This window comes from Anoplophora glabripennis, unplaced genomic scaffold (assembly GCF_000390285.2).
Source record: "Anoplophora glabripennis isolate ALB-LARVAE unplaced genomic scaffold, Agla_2.0 scaffold82, whole genome shotgun sequence".
In the NCBI taxonomy this organism is placed as follows: domain Eukaryota; kingdom Metazoa; phylum Arthropoda; class Insecta; order Coleoptera; family Cerambycidae; genus Anoplophora; species Anoplophora glabripennis.
In genome coordinates, this window is record NW_019416227.1 from 721,726 (window position 1) to 744,785 (window position 23,060).

The 23,060-nt window shown below is 35.7% G+C and overlaps 4 protein-coding genes across 5 annotated transcripts; 2 read left to right on the forward strand and 2 right to left on the reverse strand.

Moving 5' to 3' along the window:
* Positions 1-1,250: 1,250 nt before the first annotated feature.
* On the forward strand, positions 1,251-7,663 carry LOC111691642 (putative inorganic phosphate cotransporter). Of its 2 annotated transcripts, none has more exons than XM_023454776.1 (8): positions 1,251-1,349; positions 3,053-3,189; positions 3,321-3,639; positions 3,695-3,912; positions 6,409-6,558; positions 6,630-6,762; positions 6,845-7,101; positions 7,361-7,663. In XM_023454776.1, exons 1-8 carry the CDS (start codon positions 1,310-1,312, stop codon positions 7,544-7,546), a joined length of 1,440 nt encoding a protein of 479 aa, XP_023310544.1. In that variant the 5' UTR covers positions 1,251-1,309; the 3' UTR covers positions 7,547-7,663. The 2 variants fall into 2 exon arrangements, with proteins under 2 accessions (XP_023310544.1, XP_023310545.1); XM_023454777.1 differs by having other exon boundaries at positions 1,285-1,349; positions 3,057-3,189.
* Positions 7,664-9,751: 2,088 nt separating this feature from the next.
* On the reverse strand, positions 9,752-12,517 carry LOC108903469 (putative inorganic phosphate cotransporter). The gene is made up of 8 exons (XM_018705667.1): positions 12,440-12,517; positions 12,113-12,249; positions 11,581-11,899; positions 11,308-11,525; positions 11,097-11,246; positions 10,891-11,023; positions 10,552-10,808; positions 9,752-10,090 (listed from the first exon to the last, which is right to left on the reverse strand). The coding sequence occupies exons 1-8, from the start codon at positions 12,477-12,479 to the stop codon at positions 9,905-9,907; spliced, it is 1,440 nt and encodes a 479-aa protein (XP_018561183.1). The 5' UTR covers positions 12,480-12,517; the 3' UTR covers positions 9,752-9,904.
* Positions 12,518-14,692: 2,175 nt separating this feature from the next.
* LOC108903467 (putative inorganic phosphate cotransporter) lies at positions 14,693-17,027 on the reverse strand. Its single transcript, XM_018705665.1, has 8 exons — positions 16,976-17,027; positions 16,786-16,922; positions 16,268-16,586; positions 15,995-16,212; positions 15,790-15,939; positions 15,584-15,716; positions 15,245-15,501; positions 14,693-15,015 (listed from the first exon to the last, which is right to left on the reverse strand). Exons 1-8 carry the CDS (start codon positions 17,025-17,027, stop codon positions 14,830-14,832), a joined length of 1,452 nt encoding a protein of 483 aa, XP_018561181.1. The 3' UTR covers positions 14,693-14,829.
* Positions 17,028-20,481: 3,454 nt separating this feature from the next.
* Positions 20,482-22,775, forward strand: LOC108903468 (putative inorganic phosphate cotransporter). The gene is made up of 8 exons (XM_018705666.2): positions 20,482-20,593; positions 20,753-20,889; positions 21,098-21,416; positions 21,472-21,689; positions 21,754-21,903; positions 21,977-22,109; positions 22,179-22,435; positions 22,497-22,775. Exons 1-8 carry the CDS (start codon positions 20,554-20,556, stop codon positions 22,680-22,682), a joined length of 1,440 nt encoding a protein of 479 aa, XP_018561182.1. The 5' UTR covers positions 20,482-20,553; the 3' UTR covers positions 22,683-22,775.
* Positions 22,776-23,060: the final 285 nt, after the last annotated feature.

A 23,060-nucleotide genomic window follows, 5' to 3' on the forward strand; every position in this document is an offset into this window, starting at 1 on the left:
CTACAAAAATTCCTTTATTCTCATAAACTATTTATTTTAAATGTAATTTATTATAAATCCAATTTGTTTCCTAAATTCCACATATGTACTACATTTTACCTCTGTACGCGCCACTGTTGTTTACTTGTTTTTTGAAAGCGCTCTCTAATTGACTGCAAAGCTCGCCAGGTTAGTATTTGACGTGTAATCGACCAGTTCGTACACTCGATGCACCTGGGCGACTACAGCTACTACCAGAACACAGTGCGTATGCAGCGGTTTTTCAGATTTTCCATTGAATTTCATTTTAAATTTGAAATGATTTATCTTACGCCTCCTAAAAATGATGACATGATTTTTCTTTGATAAAAGGCCGACAATTTTTTGCTCTACTTTGCATCGTATACGATCCTACTATAGACTCCATCTGACACTGAAGCCTCGTCGCGCCACTGTGTTTGTACCCTAATATAGGTAATGTCACACCATCGAGGTCATTCTATCAACTTTTTTAAGGATACAGTATATCAACATTTATACTTAATTTATTGATATAATAAATAAGTGTGTAAGATGAAAAAGGGTCGTAAAAACACCACCGAGTTCAAAACAACTATTTTAGTTAAAGAAAAGGATATACAGGTTCGGAAAGTACCGATGGTCCATCTGCCGTAACGTGAGAGCGATAAAGAAAGTCATAGAAATCCGTACGATAGAGAAAGATGGCTATAATGAAGGCGTCTAATAGTCACCCATCGCCCATTTCGCCCTTCCACAAATAAGAAGTGGATCTTATTTGTGGAAGGGCGAAACGGGCGGTGACTATAGCCATCCTTCTCTATCGCATGGATTTCTATGTCTTACTTTATCGCTCTCACGTAACGGCAGATGGACTATCGGTACTTTCCGAACTTATACAGCTGAAGGTAGGTCTATCTATTGATACAGTAACGGACTGAATGAATAATACTTTTAGGGTGATCTCATTTATAGTTTATAAAAGCCTAAATGCACAATCTTCAATATTATGCCAATACGTCGTCGGCCGGTCGTCAGGGCCAAGCAAAATGACTAATGTCTGATACAAGTGTATGTTTTTGACATTCCACTAATTACATTGAAGATAAAACAAAACTCTCGAAGCTAAAGTGCAAAATGTTCGTAATTGAGATTAGATACATTGAAATTTGCCATCCCATCATCAATCTTAAATTTATGTAATATAAGACTCGGTCAACAAAACGACTATCTAGTTGTCGATTTAACTTCTTTTGGGGAGTATCAAAATTGAAACTAGTCTGATGTCTTTCTTGAAATACAATTATTAAACATGACGGAAGAAATAAATGGTGACGCGGTTCAGAAACCCAGTAAGTCCTTTTTATTTTCTCAGCTTTGGGATTGTAGTCATTGATTTCACTTTTGAAATACAGGGTGTTAAAAAAAGAGTGTAAAATATTTAAGTACGTAATAGTATGAACCAAAATAAGCAGAAAAGTCCCACTAAACATGGGTCCGCATAGTAACGGTTGCGGAGATATGGAATGTTTTATGTTTTTTAGCCCCTTTTTTTATTTTGCAAAAACGTTGTGTATTTTCTTATAATAGTTGGTTGATGTTTAGTGAAATAAACAGTACGTATTTGACAGTTGTTCTCAGTGCACAAGTTTTCTTTCGCTATGGCTGGTTACTCTAACGCAGAATTAACAGACATGCATTTCATGTATGGTCGTGCTAATGGGAACGCCACCGAAGCGCGACGTCTTTATGTTGACGCTTATCCAAATCGCCAGATTCCTTCACAACGCATGTTTGGAAGAATTCACCAAAGATTGCGTGATACCGGTTCCTTGAGCAAACAGTGCCATTTATCCGGAAGACCAAGGTCGGTATCCACTCCTAGAGCAGAAGAAGAAATTCTAGCACTGGTAGAGCAGAATCCAGGTACGAGTGTGCGGAGAATATCAGCCGAGGTAGGAATTAGTGGTCCTCTTGTTTGGAGAATCCTTCACGAGCAACTGCTTTATCCATACCATGTGCAACGAGTACAGGCCTTAAATCCAATAAATGATCATCAAGCACGTTTGGTTTTTTGCCGCTGGTTTCTACGTCATGATGCTGAAGACCCTCGTTTTCTTGCAAACATTCTTTTTACTGATGAGGCCGGGTTCACAAGAAATGGAGTGTTTAATTTTCACAATACGCATATTTGGGCCGACGAAAATCCTCATGCTCTAATAGAATCTGGACATCAGGCACGTTTTTCATTAAACATTTGGATGGGTATTGTAGGTGACAGGTTTCTAGGTCCTGTTGTTTTACCAAACCGATTAACAGGCGCTGCTTACCTCAACTTTCTGCAGAACACACTGTATGAGTTTTTGGAAGACATTCCTTTGAATCAGAGGCAACAAATGTGGTTCCAGCATGATGGTGCTCCAGCTCATTTTTCCATGGCCGTTAGAGAGCATTTACACCAAACTTTTCCACATAGATGGGTAGGAAGGGCCGGACCTGTTTTATGGCCTCCAAGATCGCCTGATCTGAACCCTCTAGATTTCTTTGTTTGGGGATATTTGAAGACATTAGTGTATGGTACTCCTGTAAATAGCCTGGAAGAGCTGCAGCTACGGATTAATCAAAAGTGTCAAGAAATCCAAACCAAGGAGGGTGTTTTCGAAAGAGTTCGAATATCGTTGAGACGAAGATGTCGTGCCTGCTTGGAAATGGACGGAGGGCACTTTGAACATCTTCTGTAACTTTGTTTTTTGTTTGTTAAAAGCTTCCTTTGTCGGTTTATTCCTAATAAAATAAAATGTTTGAAAAACGAATAGTGGTCCATATCTCCGCAACCGTTACTTTGCGGACCCATGTTTATTACGACTTTTCTGCTTATTTTGGTTCATACTATTACCTCCTGAAATATTTTACACTCTTTTTTTAACACCCTGTAGAATGGAAACTTACTTCTTTCTTTTCTAGTAAAAAAATTGAAGACTAGATTTTAAAGGATAATATTTCTTCTATTTTTCGAATGTAAATGATTGGATAACTAGTTATTCCTTTTTTTAAGATAGATGTTTTGGAATTCGACATGTACAATGCGCCTTTCTTTCCGTCATAATAATAGCCGTATCTGGAATGCGTAACAGTCTAAGTGTCGCAGTTATAGCTATGGTCAGCACGAATCCTCCAAACAAAAACATCCCTGTAAGTACCGAAGCAAAAAAAATTATGAATGTAGGAAATAGTTTTTACGCGTATTCTGTATTAATATGCTGTCATTGTTAGCAGATAAATAGATACAGATATTATGTTTCACAAATAAATGATGATTTCAGACTTATCCGGAATGGGCAGATGAGAAGAACGTGATCTTATCCTCGTTTTTTTGGGGTTATATCGTATTCCAATCCGTGGCTGGAATGATTGCTAAAAAATACGGAGCCAAGTATTTGCTTGGTATCGGTATGTTTGTAAACTCCGTATTCTGTTTAATTATGCCATACTTTGGATCGCAGTTCGGCTACCAAGGCGTAATAGTCTGTAGGGTGATACAGGGTCTGACTCAAGGTCCTCTTCTACCTTGCTGTCACAATTTGCTGAGCAAGTGGTTACCGCTTCAAGAGAGGGGGAAAATGGGAAATTTTGTTTACGCATGTAAGGGTTTTCCAATAGCAAATCATTGGATAATTCAACAATGTGATGCTTGTAGGTTTTCCTCTAGGTACCGTTATATCTTTGCCTTTAGCAGGGGTTATATCTTCGTCTGCGGCAGGATGGCCCACGGTTTTCTATCTATATGGAGGAATTAGCTTAGTATGGTCGATTCTTTGGTTGATATTCGGTTCAAACAGCCCTTCAACGGACAGGTTTATTTCCGAAGATGAGAAGATGTACATACAAACTGGAACAGCTACAGACGAAGAAAAGGTAGGTACTAATAGTCCAATCAAAATAGATTTTTACATGCCAAAATTTAGTTCAGTAAACAGACACGTAAAATTCCTTAGAAATGAATGAACTACTTTCCCCTAGCTGAATGTTAGGACTTCATTTTCAAAATGGCGTCCAAGGTTCGCAAAAAAACAGTTTTTTTCATTAAAAAAAACCTAAATATTTTAGAAAAAAATGTTTTAGACAAAAGTTGTTGAATTTTTTATAACAAAAATTTTGAGCCTTGCCTTATGTCAGTTGATAAACAAATTTATTAGATGTTACAAAAAAACCGGCTAAAAATCGCATTTTCTTAAAACTTCTATATCTTTAAAAAGAAAAAAGATTTTTTTACGAAACTTTCACAATATTTAGTCTTTGGCAAGTAGAATAAGAGAATTTTTGTAAAATTGCAAAATATTTCATAGTTTTTACAAAAATTTAGTTTCTAGAAAAAAAAAAGAAATTTTTTTCAAGTTTCAATAAATCATACTGTAATGCACTTACATGACCCATCATGGGCTTAAAATTTGCTCCAAGAGTTGTATTTTCCTGTGCAAATTGTGCGCGTTTTGCAAAATAATTGGAAATATGCTAAAAATCTACCGAAACATTAACTTCTTTTTTCGGTTTGAAAAATGTAGATCTTTTTCTTATCGCTGAAATTTTATCGGAATGGCATTATTGCCAATTGAAAGCTGACATTTTTTCACGAATTTAAAAAAATGTCCTGCTATCAAAACACAAGCCGAGAATTTTTTTTTTCAAAAAATCGCCAGACCTTATTTATGTTGTACTTGAATCCCTCTACTTAAATATAAAAAATAGTCCGCAATGATTGACCCCCTTTTCCCTTACAGTAAACGTAATTTTGTTGGGCTCCGTACAACATGTGTAAATTTCAGAACTGAGGTAACAATTTTTTGAAAACAAAAAGAAACATTCTGGGTTCTTATTGATCGTAGTACATTTTTTTTAAATTCGTGAAAAAATGTCAGTTTTCAAATGGAAATGATGCCATTCGGATTAAATTTCATAGTTAAGAAAAATATCTATATTTTTCGACCCAAAAAAAGAAGTCATTTTCGGTAGATTTTTCGCATATTTTCAATTATTTTGCAATACGCGCACAGGAAAAACTTTTAGAGAAAATTTTAAGCCCAAGATGGGCACGTAAGGTGTTTTTTTTTAGAAATATTTTTAATAAAACCTTTTTAATATGTTATATTTTATTCTGATTCCGATAGATAAAAATTTAATTTTCTTAATTTAAAATTCCAGAGCTAAATTTTTAGAATATGGAAATGTATTATCATACTTTTTAACATAGAATTTTATGTTTAAATTCTTTTGTCAACAAATATTTATACTAATTTATTACAATTGTTTTTTTTAAAGTAGTGTATTAATTTTCAAAATTAAAGTTTAAATAATAAAATATTTTATTAAAAATTTCCAATCTAATATTTTCTTAACTCCAGAAAATTTTTGTACTTTTTTCGAATTTTTAGAGATTTTTGCTCCCCCTTTGGCGACGCCCTTGTACTGTATAATTTATTGAAGCTCGAAAAAAATGTCCTGTTTTTCGAAAAATTAAATTTTTGCAAAAACTATCAAATATTTTGCAATTTTACAGAAATGCTTTTATTCTACTAATCAAGGACTACATATTCTGAAAGTTTCGTAAAAAATCTTATTCCGTTGTAAAGATATAGAAGTTTTTAAAAAATGTGATTTTTAGCCGTTTTTTTGCAATCACTAATACATTTGTCTATCCGTTGACATCGGGCTGGGCTCAACATTTTTGCTATAAAAAATTCAATAATATTTGTCTAAAACATTTTTTCTAAAATGTTAAATTTCTTTTAAACGAAAGAACACTGTTTTATGCGAACTTTGGGGACTGCCTAGCCGGGTGTCTTGGCCGCCGGATTTCGATCTGCCGAGGCAAGCATCACGGACGCAGGCTGGAATTTGGATGGGTGACCTAAGGCAGGCTCGGGGACGTGGCTGTGGCAGCCTACCACAGACCTGGGTCGCCCAACATTTGCCGCATGGGTGTGGTCCCCGATAAATGGTAATGAGAACAGAGCAAAGAAAATCTCTGTAACTCAAGATCATGCTATCATACATAAAATGTACGAGACTTTGCCACCAAGCCACCCGTGTAGTAAATAGGATGGTTTGAAGAAAAGTACTCGAGTAATGAAGGAGGGTGTACAAGGGGTCTAATAAGGCCTAAGTACACATACACACATACATACATACATACATACATACAGGCGAATTTTGGACGCCACTTTGAAAATCTGGGGTTAATAGAAGTTCATTCAATTCTACAGAAATTTTTCCTAATTTTTGTGTCTTTGTTTATTGAACCAAATTTTGGCAAAAAACGAGGTATTTTAGACAATTTCCCTGGCCTATAAGGAAGTTTATCCGCTCGAAAATAGTCATCATAAAAACTTTATACTTAGATTAAAATTGTTTTAGTCCATTGCTACGCCCTGGAAGGCCATTTTTACATCAGGGCCATATTATGCCATTATAATATGCCACTGTGGGACCAGCTTGGGTGATTATACCATGATGTCAGAAACTCCAAGTTACATGGAGAAAATTATGGATTTTGACCTTGCGTCCGTAAGTATACAACTATTTTACGCTTCATTAGAGAGCATATGTTATTATTGGTGTTCTATTTCTCTTTTTAGAACAGTTTTCTGTGTGCCCTTCCGTCTTTAGGCCAGTATGTAGTGGGTAACCTTTTGGGTCAAATAACCAGTCGGCTGATAGAAAAGGGCGTTCTAAGTGTGGGGGCTGCAAGAAAGCTAAGCAATTCTTTAGGTCAGTAAAAAATATATTGAAACTGTCTAGGTACCCTCAGTAGAACTAGTCTTTGTTTAAAGTATGATCTATCTCATTCCAGCAACCTTTGTACCAGCCTTGTTTCTGTTTCTGATGGTGTTCCTGGGGCCTGATCAATCGGCACTCACCCTAGTTTCTTTGATTGTTGGTGTTGGGATGCTGGGAGCGATTTATTCTGGATACTTGATAAATCACATGGACATATCTCCTGTACACGCTGGAACTCTGATGGGCATCGGGAATAGCCTGGGGAATATTTTTGGGTTCGTAGCCCCACTGTCCGTGGACGCAATATCAAGTATTAGCGGATACAACGAGGTAAATATCAACTCACATTTTTCGAAAACCGAGAAAATGTTGATATTTTAATTTAAAAAAGTTTCAAATGTTTTTTTTACTTTATATTCTATTAAGCTCTATGAGTTACTTCGTATTTCTGCGACTTTCGACACTTCAACGACTAAATATTTTTAGTCAATTGAAAAATTCATCGGGCTTTTTACTTTGAAACTGAAATCGCAAAAAAACTAGCAACGTAACGATCTTTTTTCGTAACAACGATTTATTTTTGTTGCAGACGCTAAAAGAACTGTGGAACATAGTATTTTCTGTATCAGGGATCGTGTTGGTAGCAACAGGAATATCGTATATTATCCTAGGATCGGGAGAAGAACAGCCTTGGAGCAGGGTTGAAGATAGAACGATATCAAAGGTTCGAAAAGGTGATCCACTCAGAAAGTTAAGTACTATCTCCTTTTTGTAGATCAACTCCAAGTAGTATTTTTAGTTTTAAAATTGTATTTGTAATTGGTATGCATTTGTAACTGTGATATTTTAACTAGTGATGTTTGTAAGTTTATTTAATAAAATACATCCAGTATACAGGGCGTTTAAAATTTATTTCAGACTGTAATCGCACATAATAATAATAATAATAATAATAATAATAATAATAATAATAATAATAATAATAATAATAATAATAATAATAATAATAATAATAATAATAATAATAATAATAATAATAATAATAATAATAATAATAATAATAATAATAATAATAATATCTCTACTCCTCATTCTAACTACGAGAATTAGCCCAGAAGTCGGAGACTTGTGCGGGAGAGGAGGGGGAATATTATTATTACGCAGGTCGCATTTGCGCCCAGGAACGACTTATGTTGGTAGGCCCTAACCACCATTCAGTGCATGAATGAGGGAAACCTGGAAAACCTCATTAATTAGGGGGGTGGTCAAATGCCAACCGGTGTCAATCTCTCACATTGACCCAAGACCCAAGCCAACATTCTTCCACCCTACCATACCTGCACAGAGGGTGCCAATCCTCCGTACAACCATAGCTAATCTACGGTCTACCGGCCGCGGGATTCGAAACCCGGGCAGATCGACACATCGATTTAAGTACTGACGCCTTAAACCGTGCGGCTATCGACCGATGTGTAATGATATATTTATTTTTTAAATATTCTCGACCTTGTCAATTCATTTCTATTACGAAAGTTAGGAATACTGACACTTACCAACGATTTAATTTTTTTACAATGACGCGACGTATCAAAAGCCTTCATCAAACACTTATAATGTAGATAATTGCAACAAGCTTCCTAATAATTAAAAATTAAGTGACACATGACTTGACTCGTAAACTTACGAGAACTTAATATACAGGGTGATTCACAAACGGTGACCAAAAATAAAAACCCGTATTCTTTGGTGAATTTTAAGGGGGGTCTTTCCTATAAAGTTTTTATCTAGGACGCTACATTAAAAAGATACAGAGTGTTAAACTTAAAAAAATATTTTTAATAATTTAAAAATTAGTAATTGAAATCATTTGAAGTTGAGTTTTCATTTTTGGTCACCGTTTGTGAATCACCCTGTAGTATATTGTATAAGTTTGTTCTAAAAATATTAAATAATTATAGTCTCAATAAAAATATGGAATTTTAATACAGAATTGTGACGTGTGTGAATTTACAGAGTAAACCAATAGACGTACGAATTATTATCACGTGGTGCACGGTTGTCACTGTCGTTGTCGGTGCACGTGTGGCATGGTCGTTATTTTCCGAAACTGTCAGGCAAGTCTGATTATTCCAGCTTTATTAAGTATCTGGCTATGTTTAAGTGGAATATTTCTTAGATTCATTTAAAGATACCAAAGTCACGTATGCCTTTGTAAAAATAATTCGACAACAATGCATAGCCCAGTTGCCAATTGTGCATGCTCTGAGACTAACACGCGTCGTTATTTGAGAATACAAAAAAAGGTTAAAGCGATTCTTTCACTGCGTAAGTTAAAAAAAAATATTGTTAAACTTACCTGGCTTTGAAGGCGATAGAATGCCCCTCAGTTGTATCATTTTGGTGTTCCATTTTTCAGTAAAATTAACGAATGGAAATGGTCAGGAATCATATCTAATCCTTTAAATATTTCCTGATCACCTCAAGATCAATTAATCTTGCATTACCAATTAAATACGATTTTGTTAACGAAATTTAATAGTAAAAAGCGATATTTTTTGCACTACTAATATTAATATATTCATAGTTATAGAAACATGACTATCTCAAACAAAACTGTAACAGAAATCATATGACTTCCTCACGAAGAGGATAAGCATTGTTGTTTATTATAGAACACTCGGTATGTTCTTTGAACCATTAGCAGCTTATAAAACCAATGACTCATAGTACTAGTAGTAGTAGTAGTACCTATTTACGTCACATTTGTCCGCAGATAACTTCAAATGTGATAACATTAATTAATATTTAAATATTGTGAAGTATGTTGTCATTATCTCTCTAAGTGGTACGTCATTATAAAAAAAATTTAATCATTAAATGTCACTGCTCCAAATTAAAAGCCACTACGTAAAGTCGGGAATATTTAAATGATCAGGAAGGTATGGCGTTGTGGGATCACAGCCTCAAATAAATTTAAAACGCCCTGTATACCGGATATATTTTATAAAATAAACATACATGTATCACAATAAGAAATATCACAGTTACAAACGTATACGAATTATAAATAAAATTTTAAAACTAAAAATGCTATTTGGAGTTGGTCTACAAAAAAAAAGATTGTACCTTTAGATTACAAGGAAGCCATAGCACTTATTTTCCTGAGTGGATCAGCTTTTCGGACCTCTGATATCTTCCTATCTTCAACCTTGCTCCAAGGCTGTTCTTCTCCCGATCCCAGGATAATATACGATATTCCTGTCGCTACCAACACGATCCCTGATACAGAAAATACTATGTTCCATAGTTCTTTTTGCGTCTACAACAAAAATAAATCGAAATCATCAATGTGGTTGTTATATTGTAGCTTTTTCATGCTACACCAGTTTCATATTACTACACTGTATTACATAATATCGAACATATCCTAGTTTATTAAAAATTGCAGATTGATCATTAGATTAGATCTGCATATTTGAAACTGTCATATGTGAAAGACTATTCGTGCCACTATTTCAGAAGCCTGCAATAATATTAGCTGAATCTTGCTTCAGCGTCGATCGTAAATGTTTCTTGTACCATAACGGATATTGTTTTAGTAGACGATGCCTGCACGTGTGGAATAATAAACGTAATCTACTGTAACATTGGAAACCTAATCCAATTAAATTAGTAACAGGTGTATGAAAAAGACTTTTTATTCTGTAGTACAGAAATGCCTTTTCCGTCTCAGTTAACCAAAGTCTATTTTTTTAAATAATAAAATTGGTTGATTTGTACCTCTTTATATCCGCTAAAACTTGAAATTAAATCCACAGACAGTGGGGCTACGAATCCAAAAACATTTCCGAGGCTATTCCCAAAGCCCATGAGAACCCCAGAGTGTGCAGGGGATATGTCCATGTGATTTATTAAGTATCCAGAGTAAGCTGCCCCCATCATCCCAACTCCAATAATCAGAGAAATTAGAGTGAGTTCTGGTTGGTCAGCCCCTATGAAAACCAGCGCGAACAGAAAGAGAGCTGGTACAATGGTTGCTGGAATGAGATAGATCACGCTTTAAACAAAGACCAGTTCCAATGAGGGTACCTATGCAGTTCCAATATATTTTTTACTAACCTAAAGAATTGCTCAGCTTTCTTCCAGCACCCACACTTAGAACGCCCTTTTCTATCAGTCTGCCGGTTATTTGACCCGAAAGGTTACCCACTATATATTGGCCTAAAGAAGGAAGGGCAGAGAAAGAACTGTTCTACAAGGAGAAACAGAATACTAATAATAACAGATGCTTTCTTATCAAACATGGAGTAGTTGTATGTACTTACTGATGCAAGGTCGAAATCCATAATTTTCTCCATGTAACTTGGAGTTTCTGACAACATGGTATAATCACCCATGCCGGTCCCACAGTGGGATATTATAATGGCGTAGTATGGTCCAGATGCAAAAATGGCTTTCCAAGGCGTTGGATATTCCTAAATAAGTTTTTTATTATTTTATTACGACTATTTTTGAGTGGAGCAACTTAGTACCTACCTTTTCTTCGTCTGTAGCTGTTCCAGCTTGTATGTACATCTTCTCATCTTCGGATATAAACCTGTCCGTTGAAGGGCTGCTTGAACCGAATATCAACCAAAGAATCGACCATACTAAGCTAATTCCTCCATATAGATAGAAAACCGTGGGCCATCCTGCCGCAGACGAAGATATAACCCCTGCTAAAGGCAAAGATATAACGGTACCTAGAGGAAAACCTACAAACATCACATTGTTGAATTATCCAATGATTTGCTATTGGAAAACCCTTACATGCGTAAACAAAATTTCCCATTTTCCCCTTCTCTTGAAGCGGTAACCACATGCTCAGCAAATTGTGACAGCAAGGTAGAAGAGGACCTTGAGTCAGACCCTGTATCACCCTACAGGCTATTACGCCTTGGTAGCCGAACTGCGATCCAAAGTATGGCAAAATTAAACAAAATACGGAGTTTACAAACATACCGATGCCAAGCAAATATTTGGTTCCGTATTTTTTGGCAACCATTCCACCCACGAATTGGAACACGATATAACCCCAAAAAAACGAGGATAAGATCACGTTCTTCTCATCTGCCCATTCCGGATAAGTCTGAAATCATCATTTATTTGTGAAACATAATATCTGTATCTACCTGCAAACAATGACAACACATCAATGCAAAATAAGCGTAAAGACAATCAAAAATTGACCTACGACCCATTGATAACGCCAACGAATACAACTAAGGCCATCTTAATGGCGATGAATGCACAAACTATGCTAAAAAGACATTTCATTAATGTTTTTTGCTTCGGTACTTACAGGGATGTTTTGGTTTGGAGGATTCTTGCTGACCATAGCTATAACGGCGACATTGAGACTGCTACGCATTCCAGCCAAGGCTATTATTATAACGGAAAGAAAGGCGCATTGTACATGTCGAATTCCAAAATATTTGTCTTAAAAAAAGAAATAGCTAGTTATCGAATCGTTTAGATTCGAAAAATAGAAGAAATATTGTCTTAAAACCTTATTTCCATATTTCTTAGTAAACAAAAGAAAAAACAGAAATAGTTTAGGCTTCCATTCTGTCTTAAAAGTAAAATCGATGAACTAACATGAACGTTAAGAAAATAAAAAAAAACTCACTGGGTTTTTGAACACCGTCACTAATTTTTTCTTGAGTCATGTTTACAAAAGGAAGTTAAATCGACAACTAAATTATCGTTTCGTTGGCTGAATCTCATATTACATAATTAAAAACAGATGGGGTGCCAAGTTTCAATGTATCTAATCTTAATTATCGGCTTTTTCCACTTTAGTTTTGAGATTTGTATCTTCGAAGCAATTAATGGAAAGTTAGAAAATGTACAATTGTTTGTTGTATCAATAAATTAAATAGAAGTGTGCCCCATTGAGAAGACTGTGCTTTCCTTGAAAAAAATTGAGAGGATGACCTCCTCGATCACCTGACAAAGGTTCAAAGCATAAATTTGTCACTAAGTGTGCAGGATGTAACTTTATCTGGGTGTCAGTTTTTTTGAAATAATATTACGCGTCCCCCTGAAAACAATATGAAATTATTTTTTTTAATTAAACCAGGTATTGTTAAAAGCTTTTAAAATTCTAAACAAAATAAAATATGTTCTTCTTCGTAGAAAAAACGGAATTTATGTCAAGGTTAGTTATTATTATGATCGCATTAAGCAGAAAAATGTCCTGACTCGAACGCTTACGAAGGGAAGAGGAGGCTAGCGTAAAATTATTACATTTTTGTTGTTTTTTTTTTCAATTTATCGGTTTACGAAAAAGGGTTTGTGAAATGTCTTTGGAGGTGTATAGCTGTATGATATTACGAAAAAGCATGTATGTAAACGAATCAAGAAAGAGTTTATATGGTTGTAGCTTATTTTTGTCAGGAGAAAACGATGTTGTTGCAAGAAGACCATATCAGATGGATTATCCGACCGAGAAGTAACGAATAAGAAAATGTTTGTAAGATTATCGGGGTTTTGAACGCCGATACGGGAATAAACTCTGAAACAATTCTGAGGGTTGCTTTCGCTGTACAGCAAAAATAAAACGCTCTCTCAACGGTACAAATAAACTATTTTTATTTAAAATTAAGCTTGTGGAAAAAGACGTGTTGTCGGCTCGAATGTTTGGATGTGTGTGCAGTCGGTCGCAGGTATATGAGTACGCATGTGGTCGCCGGCGCCAGCTCGCCGTAGACCCTTCCTGGAACGCTGGTGGGTCCGGCGGCGCTCTTGACGTAATGCTTAAAAATGAGTCACTTACGAACATGTGTACCCACAATTCTTTCACTGTATGTTTCAGAAATCTTACTAGACTTACCCGGCTTTGGAGGCGATGAGTTAGAAGGTTTTTCAGTTGTTTCATTTTGGTTTTTAATTTTTTATTGATGTCTTGATATCAATAATAATGTTGTATATTGCAGGGGCGTAAGATTAACAGTCTTCAATATACAGCGAGTATTAATATTGGGGAGTTTCATCACAATGTGACAACAGCGCTTAACCCAAATAATCATAAGTATTAAAAATAATTTAGGTACTTACCAAAGAACAAAATTCAGCAATTTTTAAACGCACAAGTACAAAACAAACTACAACATATGTTCAAAATGTCCAGCACCATTTTCGATGCACACACGACACCTTCGAATCCAATTTTCGCGCACTCGTTGGAAAACACCTCAAGAAAAGGAAATAGTGGTCCGCAAAAAAACACTCAGACACAGTCCAATTCCAGATACCAACTGAATAATTGATATTGATAATTTATTTTCGCGGAAATGGTTAAGTTTAGGACCCATGTCATATAAGGTTTTTTTGTTTATTTTAATGTATTCTATCGTCTGTTAAAGGCAGTCAAATTTCTAATACCCTGTATTTTGAATATGTCTTGATCTCTTCAAGTACCAATTAAATACGATTTTGTTAACAAAGTTTAATAACAAAAAGTGATATTTGGACTAATGCTACATATTACATTATTTATGTTTATACATACGACTTTCTTAGAAAGAGGAGAAGCATTGTTCTTTAAATCATTAGAGGCTTATAAAACAAATGATTTAAACTGAAGTCATAGTAAATGTCACGCCACATTTGTCCGCAGACAACTCCAAATGTGTCCCTATTAATTAATATTTAAATATTGTGAAGTATGTTGTAATTATCTCTATAAGTGTTCGATAAAAGCTTTTGGTACATCTTTATACAAAAATGATTCATTGTTAAGTGTAACTGTACCTAATTATTACAAGCTGCTACCTATTTGTCCTAATAGAAATAAATCGACAACGTTGAGAATATCTAAAAGATTACCAAATTGCAGCATGTGTGTGATTGCAGTCTCAAACAAATTAAAAACGCCCTGTATACTAAATGCATTTTATTAACAGTACACTAGTAATAAATATCACAGTTACAAATGAATACCAGCTACAAGTACAATTTTAATATTAAATATACTATTTGGTGTTGGCTTAAAAATAAAGAGATTCTACCTTTGGATCACAAAGAAGCGATAGCACTTATCTTTCTGAGTGGATCAGCTTTTCTGACCTCTGATATCTTCCTATCTTCAACCTTGCTCCAAGGTTGTTCTTCTCCCGACCCTAGGATGATATACGATATTCCTGTCGCTACCAACACAATTCCTGTTACAGAAAATACTATGTTCCACAGCTGTTTTTGAGTCTGCAACAACCATAAATCGAAATTATGAAAAATGTTTGTTGCGTTGCTTCGGATTTAAAGTACAAAAAAATTTCCAAAAATAAGTAGTGAAGTTACTAAACCAATTTATGTAATTAAAGTAATAGGTAACAGCTGTATGAAATTGGACTGTTTTGTTCTAGAAGTACAGAAATGCCTTTTCCGTCACAGTCAACTAAAGTCTATTTTTTTGAATAAAATTGATTTTTACCTCTTTGTATCCGCTAATATTTGATATTAAATCCACGGACAGTGGACCTACGAATCCAAAAACATTTCCGAGGGTATTTCCAAAGCCCATCAGAACCCCAGAGTGTACAGGGGATATGTCCATGTGATTAATTAAGTATCCAGAGTAAGATGCTCCCATCATCCCAACTCCAATAATCAGAGTAATTAGAGTGAGTTCTGGTTGGTCAGCCGCTATGAAAACCAGCGCGAACAGAAAGAGAGCTGGTACAAAGGTTGCTGGAATGATATAGATCGAGCTATAAACAAAGACCAGTTCAACTGAGGGTACCTAGACAGTTCCAATATATTTTATACTAACCCAAAGAATTGCTCAGCTTTCTTCCACCACCCACACTTAGAACGCCCTTTTCTATCAGTCTGCTGGTTATTTGACCCGAAAGGTTACCCACTACATATTGGCCTAAAGAAGGAAGGGCAGAGAAAGAACTGTTCTACAAGGAGAAACAGAATACCAATAATAACAGATGCTTTCTTATCAAACATGGAGTGGTTGTATGTACTTACTGATGCAAGGTCGAAATCCATAATTTTCTCCATGTAACTTGGAGTTTCCGACCTCATAGTGTAATCACCCATGCTGGTCCCACAGTGGCATATTATAATGGCATAAAATGGCCCTGATGTAAAAATGGCCTTCCAGGGAGTAGCAATGGACTAAAACAGTTTTTATGATGACTTTTTTAAGCGGAGGAACTTCCCTAGTACTTACTTTTTCTTCCTCTATAGGTGCCCCAGCTTGTATGTACTTCCTCTCATCTTCGGATATAAACCTGTCCGTTGAAGGGTTGCTTGAACCGAATATCAACCAAAGAATCGACCATACTAAGCAAATTCCTCCATACAGATAGAAAACCGTGGGCCATCCTGCCGCAGACGAAGATATAACCCCCGCTAAAGGCAAACATATAACGGTACCTAGAGGAAAACCTACGAGCATCGCATTGTTGAATTATCCAGTGATTTGCTAGTGTAGAACCTTTACATGCGTAAACAAAATTTCCAATTTTTCCCCTCTCTTGAAGCGGCAGCCACTTGCTCAGCAAATTGTGACAGCAAGGTAGAAGAGGACCTTGAGTCAGACCCTGTATCATTCTGCAGGCTATTATGCCTTGGTAGCCGAACTGCGATCCAAAGTATGGCAAAATTAAACAAAATACGGAGTTTATAAACATACCGATGCCAAGCAAATATTTGGTTCCGTATTTATTCGCAACCATACCAGCCACGAATTGGAACACGATATAACCCCAATAAAATGAGGATAAGATCATGTTCTTCTTGCTTGCCCATTCTGGATAAGTCTGAAATCATCATTTGTGAAATATATCTACTTGTGTACATCCTATTAATACAGAATAAACAGGAAAATAATGATAGTTGGCCTATAATTCATTGTTAATGTCAGTGAACACAGCTAAGGCCATCTAGTGGTGATTAATACAGTTTATTCGAAACAGGAATTAAAAGGAATTTCATAACAATTTTTGCTTGGGCACTTACGGGGATGTTTTTGTTTGGAGGATTTTCGCTGATCATAGCTATAACCACAACACTTAGGCTGGTACGCATTCCAGCCAAAGCTACTATTATAACGGAAAGAAAGGCACATTGTATATGACGAATTCCAAAACATTTGTCTTAAAAAAAAGCAACAAGTTATCAAATCGTTTAAAAAATAAAAAGAACTTACTGGGTTTTTGAACTTCACTCATTTTTTCTTCGGTCATGTGTATTAATTTCATTTAAATGATGATATCAAACTAGTTTCAATCTTGGTATTGTCCAAAACAAGTTAAATCGACAACTAAATCGTCATTTTGTTGACTGCATCTTATATAAATTTGAGAATGATGGGGTAGCAAATTTTAATATATCTAATCTTAATTACCGACATATTTTACTTTAGTTTTGAGATTTCTATCTCCGAATGGAATGTTAAAAAAGATATCGATTATTATTTCAATAAATTAAGTATACCCCATTGAGAAGACTGTCCTTTCCTTAAAAAAGTTGAGGGAATGGGGATGACCTCATCGATTACCTGAGTTTTGTCATAGAACACTAGTGGATAAGTAATGCATTCCAAAAATTAAGAATTTGATATCAATCACTTAAACGAAAATGTGTTGTCCTATAATCTTGTTCTGTATCTATTTAACTATTACGATTTTAATATGACAAAGTCTTGGCATTGATAATACTGCCAGATATTGATCAGTTTTCATTAAAGTAGCTCTTAATTATTCAATAATTCTAAGACATAAAAAGGTATGACTTAATTCGTTTTAACATCGGCGCGTCCAAAAAATACTTAGAATGAAAATTGAAACCTTTTTTCGTCTTACCACAATATTCGTATAGATGTCGATACATCAAAGTAAGTAGTAATAATTATATTACTATTTCATTCATAATATCCGGGAATTTTTATTACCTCAGGGACGAACTAATCGCCCTATGCAGACGCCCATATTGTTTAATATACAGGGTAGCCCATCAAAAACGTACCGCAAGGCATTACAGGGTAGTAAAGAACTTTTCGGCAAAATCCAAAAACAGGTAAAGTTTGTATCTGAGGGGGACAACTTTTGGCTCAAAAAGCATACCAAAATCTTCAACCCCCTAAGTGGGGGTGCTATCCCCTAAATTTTTTCAAATGGGAATGGGGGTCAAGTGGGGGGTCATTAGAAAGGGCTTTTAATTCTCTATACATCGATTCTTACTTTTTGAAAATCGATTCATTATTTTAGAAAATATGCAGCTTTGAAAATACGAACAATATTTTTGACGAGAAATGCGAAAATCGATTTAATTTTACTTCAAAACTTACGGTATTAGTCAAGTAAATGCTGAAAATGTTGTCCGCCAACTTGCATACAATGATACAGGTTGTCTTCAAACCGTTGTCGAACATTCTGGAGCACTTGCGGTGTTACTTCGCGACATACATTAATGATTCGTCCTCGCAGATCTTCCAAGGTATCAGGTGGAGTGCTGTAAACTTTGCTTTTAATGTGCCCCCAGAGAAAGAAATCTAAAGGATTTAAGTCGGGTGACCGAGGGGGCCACTCAATTGCACCTCTTCGTCCTATCCAGCGTCCTGGAAACGTCTCATTTAGGTAATTGCGCACATTGAGCGAGTAATGTGGAGGAGCTCCGTCTTGCTGGAAAATCAGTTCGTGTTCATTGTAAGCAGGGTCGTCCTCTATGATATTTGTTAGAGCTGGGTCGATGACATTTTGTAGTAAATCCAAGTACATATCGCCTGTCAAATTTCCAGGAAGGAAAAAAGGACCTACAATGGAATTTCCAAAAATACCTGCCCATACATTCAACTTCTGGGGGTGTTGGGAGTGTGTCTCATGGAAAATCCTTGGATTGGTATCAGCCCAGTAACGACAATTATGGCGATTCACTAAACCATTCAAGAAGAACGTACACTCGTCCGAAAAACACACATTAAAGAGGAAATTATCGTTTATCGCTCGTTCAGTCATTATTTCGCAAAATTGCAAACGACGATCAAAATCGTCTTCATTTAGCTCTTGCACTAGCCGAATCTTATAAGGATGGAATTTGTATTTTTTTAATATTCGTTGGACACTTGTACGACTCACTCCTGTCGCAGTAGCCAATTGCATTGTACTCAGCGTACTATCCATTGCCACTTGCCCCAATACCGCTATTTCCGTAGGTTCATTTAGTACCGGATTTTCAACCTGCCTCTTTTTGTTATGAACGGAGCCAGTTTCGCGAAATTTGGCCACCAATTCGCGAACAATTTTTCCAGACGCATGTTTCTCAGGATGCCGTTGGTTGAACAGTTCGGCGACCCGATTTCCGCATTCATTGTTTTTGAAAAAAAGCTCAATAATTTCTACTCTTTCTGGAATTGAGTACACCATAATTAATCAATTTAAAAGACTCGGCAGTATTGGTACTCTTCAACTACAAGTCACAAGACAGTTATCTAGCAACTTCTTGTGGCCTATCTAAATACGAAACAAAAAGCGGACAATTTTTTGCTCACCAAAATCAGGCTAAAGAATTCGCAAATCAGAAAAAAAACAGCGAATTCTTTTGAAGGAATTTACCAAGCTAATACCGTAAGTTTTGAAGTAAAATTAAATCGATTTTCGCATTTCTCGTCAAAAATATTGTTCGTATTTTCAAAGCTGCATATTTTCTAAAATAATGGATCGATTTTCAAAAAGTAAGAATCGATGTATAGAGAATTAAAAGTCTTTTCTAATGACCCCCCACTTGACCCCATTCCCATTTAAGAAAATTTGGGGGATGGCACCCCCACTTAGGGGGTTGAAGATTTTGCTATGCTTTTTGCGCCAAAAGTTGTCCCCCTCAGAAGCAAACTTTACCTGTTTTTGGATTTTGCCGAAAAGTACATTACTACCCTGTAATGCCTTGCGGTACGTTTTCGATGGGCTACCCTGTATATTTCATGTTCACTATACTAAAACATTTAAAAATAATTTTATAAATAAAAGGTGCACTACAAATAAAATGTACATTTTATAACTGACGTTAAGCAAATATATTGATAAATTCTGATTAATAATTTCCAGAAAAACTTTTAAATAATAGTTTCGAGCTTTTCACAAAACAAACCTATCCAGGATTGCCTTAAATTCTTCACAACCCCAATAATTAGCCAAGGAGGAGCCCCGTTGTTTTCCACTGGCTTGTCAAGCTCTTGAAACGAATATTTACATAGATGATATCAATTGTTTACAAAATGCTTTTAAATTAAAAACAGAATAAGTGGAAAAGTAATCACACTGCTCTCATAACAGATAACTTGTCTCAACCATTTGAAAATTCGCTTGATTCGCTTCTTGATTCACTTCTCCAGCGTTCCTCACGATTGGCGGGGTCGACCTTTTTACCTTTATCTCCTGACTCTTGGCATAAACAACCTCAGTTAAAAACTGTAATTATTTGGTGGATGCACCGATGTTAAAACGAATTGTGTAATAGCTTTACAATTATACTTGATTTGTTGATATAATAAAAAATTGTATGTTTTTTGGCATTTCATTAATTACTTCGAAGATAAAACTCTCAAAACTAAAGTGCAAAATTTTAGTAATTGAGATTAGATACATTGAAACTTGCTACCATATCGATCTTATATTTATATAATATAAGATTCAGTCAATAAAACAACAATTTAGTTGTCGATTTAACTTCTTGTGGAAAGTATCAAGAATGAAACCAGTTTGATATCTGCCTTAACACGAATGATTAAAAATGACCGCGGAAAAAATTAGTGATGCAGTTGAAAAACCTAGTAAGAGTTTTTATGTTCTTGATGGTCATCGATTTCAAGCAAAATAAATACCTAGTAAAATTTCAGTCCGTTTTTTCCACCTTAAAAATTTGAAAATAAGGTTTTAAAAGACATTCCATCTATTTTTCGAATCGTAAACGATCATTTCTTTTTTTTTAGATAGATGTTTTGGAATTCGATATGTACAATGCGCTTTTCTTTCCATTATAATAATAACCGTGTCTGGAATGCGCAGTAGTCTCAGTGTCGCAGTTATAGCTATGGTCAGCAAGAACCCTCCAAGCAGAAACATCCCTGTAAGTACCGAAGTAAAAAAATGTAATCAAATTTTTTCTATGAACACTTTTACTTAGACGGCTCTGAAACTAATTGCATTGACCGTTCAGAGATGGCCTTAGTTATATCTCGTTGATACTAGCAATAGATTGTATGACAACATTTGATTATGTTCCTGGTGTTTGCAGATAAATAAATACAAGTACTATGTTTCACAAATGATTTCAGACTTATCCGGAATGGGCAAGCCAGAAGAACGTGATCTTATCCTCATTTTACTGGGGTTACATCGTGTTCCAGTTCGTGACTGGAGTGGTTGCGAAAAAATACGGAGCTAAATATTTACTTGGTATCGGTATGTTCGTGAATTCTGTGTTCTGTTTAATTACTCCATATTTTGGATCGCAGTTCGGCTACCAAGGCGTAATAGCATGTAGCGTTATACAAGGACTGGCCCAAAGTCCTCTTCTACCTTCCTGTCACAATTTGCTAAGCAAGTGGACACCGCTCCAAGAGAGGGGAAAAATGGGAAGTTTTGTTTACACAGGTAAAAATTTTACGATAGAAAATCATCGGATAAAACTACATTGTGATGTGTGTAGGTTTTTCTCTAGGTACACTTATATCTATGCCTCTATCAGGGGTTATAGCTTTGTCTTCAGCAGGATGGCCCACGATTTTCTATCTACATGGAGGAATTAGCTTAGTATGGTCGATTCTTTGGTTGATATTAGGATCAAACAGTCCTTCAACGGACAGGTTTATATCCGAAGAGGAGAGGAAGTACATACAAGCTGGGGCACCTATAGAGGAAGAAAAGGTAGGTACTAAGGAAGTTTTTCCATCATCATAAAAACTATATACTTAGATTAAAATTGTTTTAGTCCATTGCTACGCCCTGGAAGGCCATTTTTACATCTGGGCCATACTACGCCATTATAATATCCCACTGTGGGACCGGCATGGGTGATTATACCATGTTGTCAGAAACTCCAAGTTACATGGAGAAAATTATGGATTTCGACCTTGCATCAGTAAGTACATACGACTGCTCCATATTTCATTAGAAAGCATCTGTTATTATTGGTATTCTATCTCTCTTTTTAGAACAGTTTACTTTCTGCCCTTCCCTGTTTGGTCCAGTATATAGTGGGTAACCTTTTGGGTCAAATAACTAGTCGACTGATAGAAAAGGGTGTTCTTAGTGTGGGGAGTGCAAGGAAGCTGAGCACTGCTTTAGGTCAGTAAAAAAGATATTGGAACCGTTTAGTCACCCTCTTTGTTTAACGTATAATCTATCTCATTCCAGCAACGTTTGTACCGGCCATGTTCCTGTTCGCGCTGGTGTTCGTGGGGGCTGATCAACCAGAAGTCACCTTAGTTTCTTTGATTGTTGGAGTTGGGATGATGGGAGCAGTTTGTTCTGGGTACTTAATAAATCACATGGACATATCACCTGTACACTCTGGAACTTTGATGGGATTTGGGAATAGTTTAGGAAATACTTTTGGGTTCATAGCCCCACTGTCCGTGGACGCAATGTCTAGTATTAGCGGATACAACGAGGTAAAAATCAACCAACTTTTTTTCGGAAAATGTTGAAATTTTTTGTTTACTTTTGTTGCAGACGCAAAAACAGCTATGGAACATAGTATTTTCTGTAACAGGGATTGTGCTAATAGCGACGGGAATATCGTATATTATCCTAGGATCAGGAGAAGAGCAATCTTGGAGCAAGGTTGAAGATAGGAAGATATCAGAGGCCCGAAAAGCCGATCCACTCAGGAAGATAAGTGCTATCGCTTCCTTGTAATCAAAATGTAGAATCTCTTTTTTGTATACCAACACCAAATACTGTGTTTGTAACTGTGATATTTATTACTAGTGACATTTGTAAGATTCTTTAATAAACTACATCTAGTATACAGGGCGTTTTAAACTTATTCCAGATAATATGTCGTAGCGTGTAATTAGGAACAGTGGCACTTTTCAGAGACAATTACAACATACTTCATAATATTTAATATTAATTAATAGCGACACATTTGAATTTTATGTAAAATAGCCATGTTTCTTTAAATATAAACAGTTTAATGATCAGCGGTCCAAATATCGCTTTTTATTATTAAATGTTAACGAATCGTATTTGATTGATAATGCAAAAATAATTGTACTTGAAGAGATCAAGAAA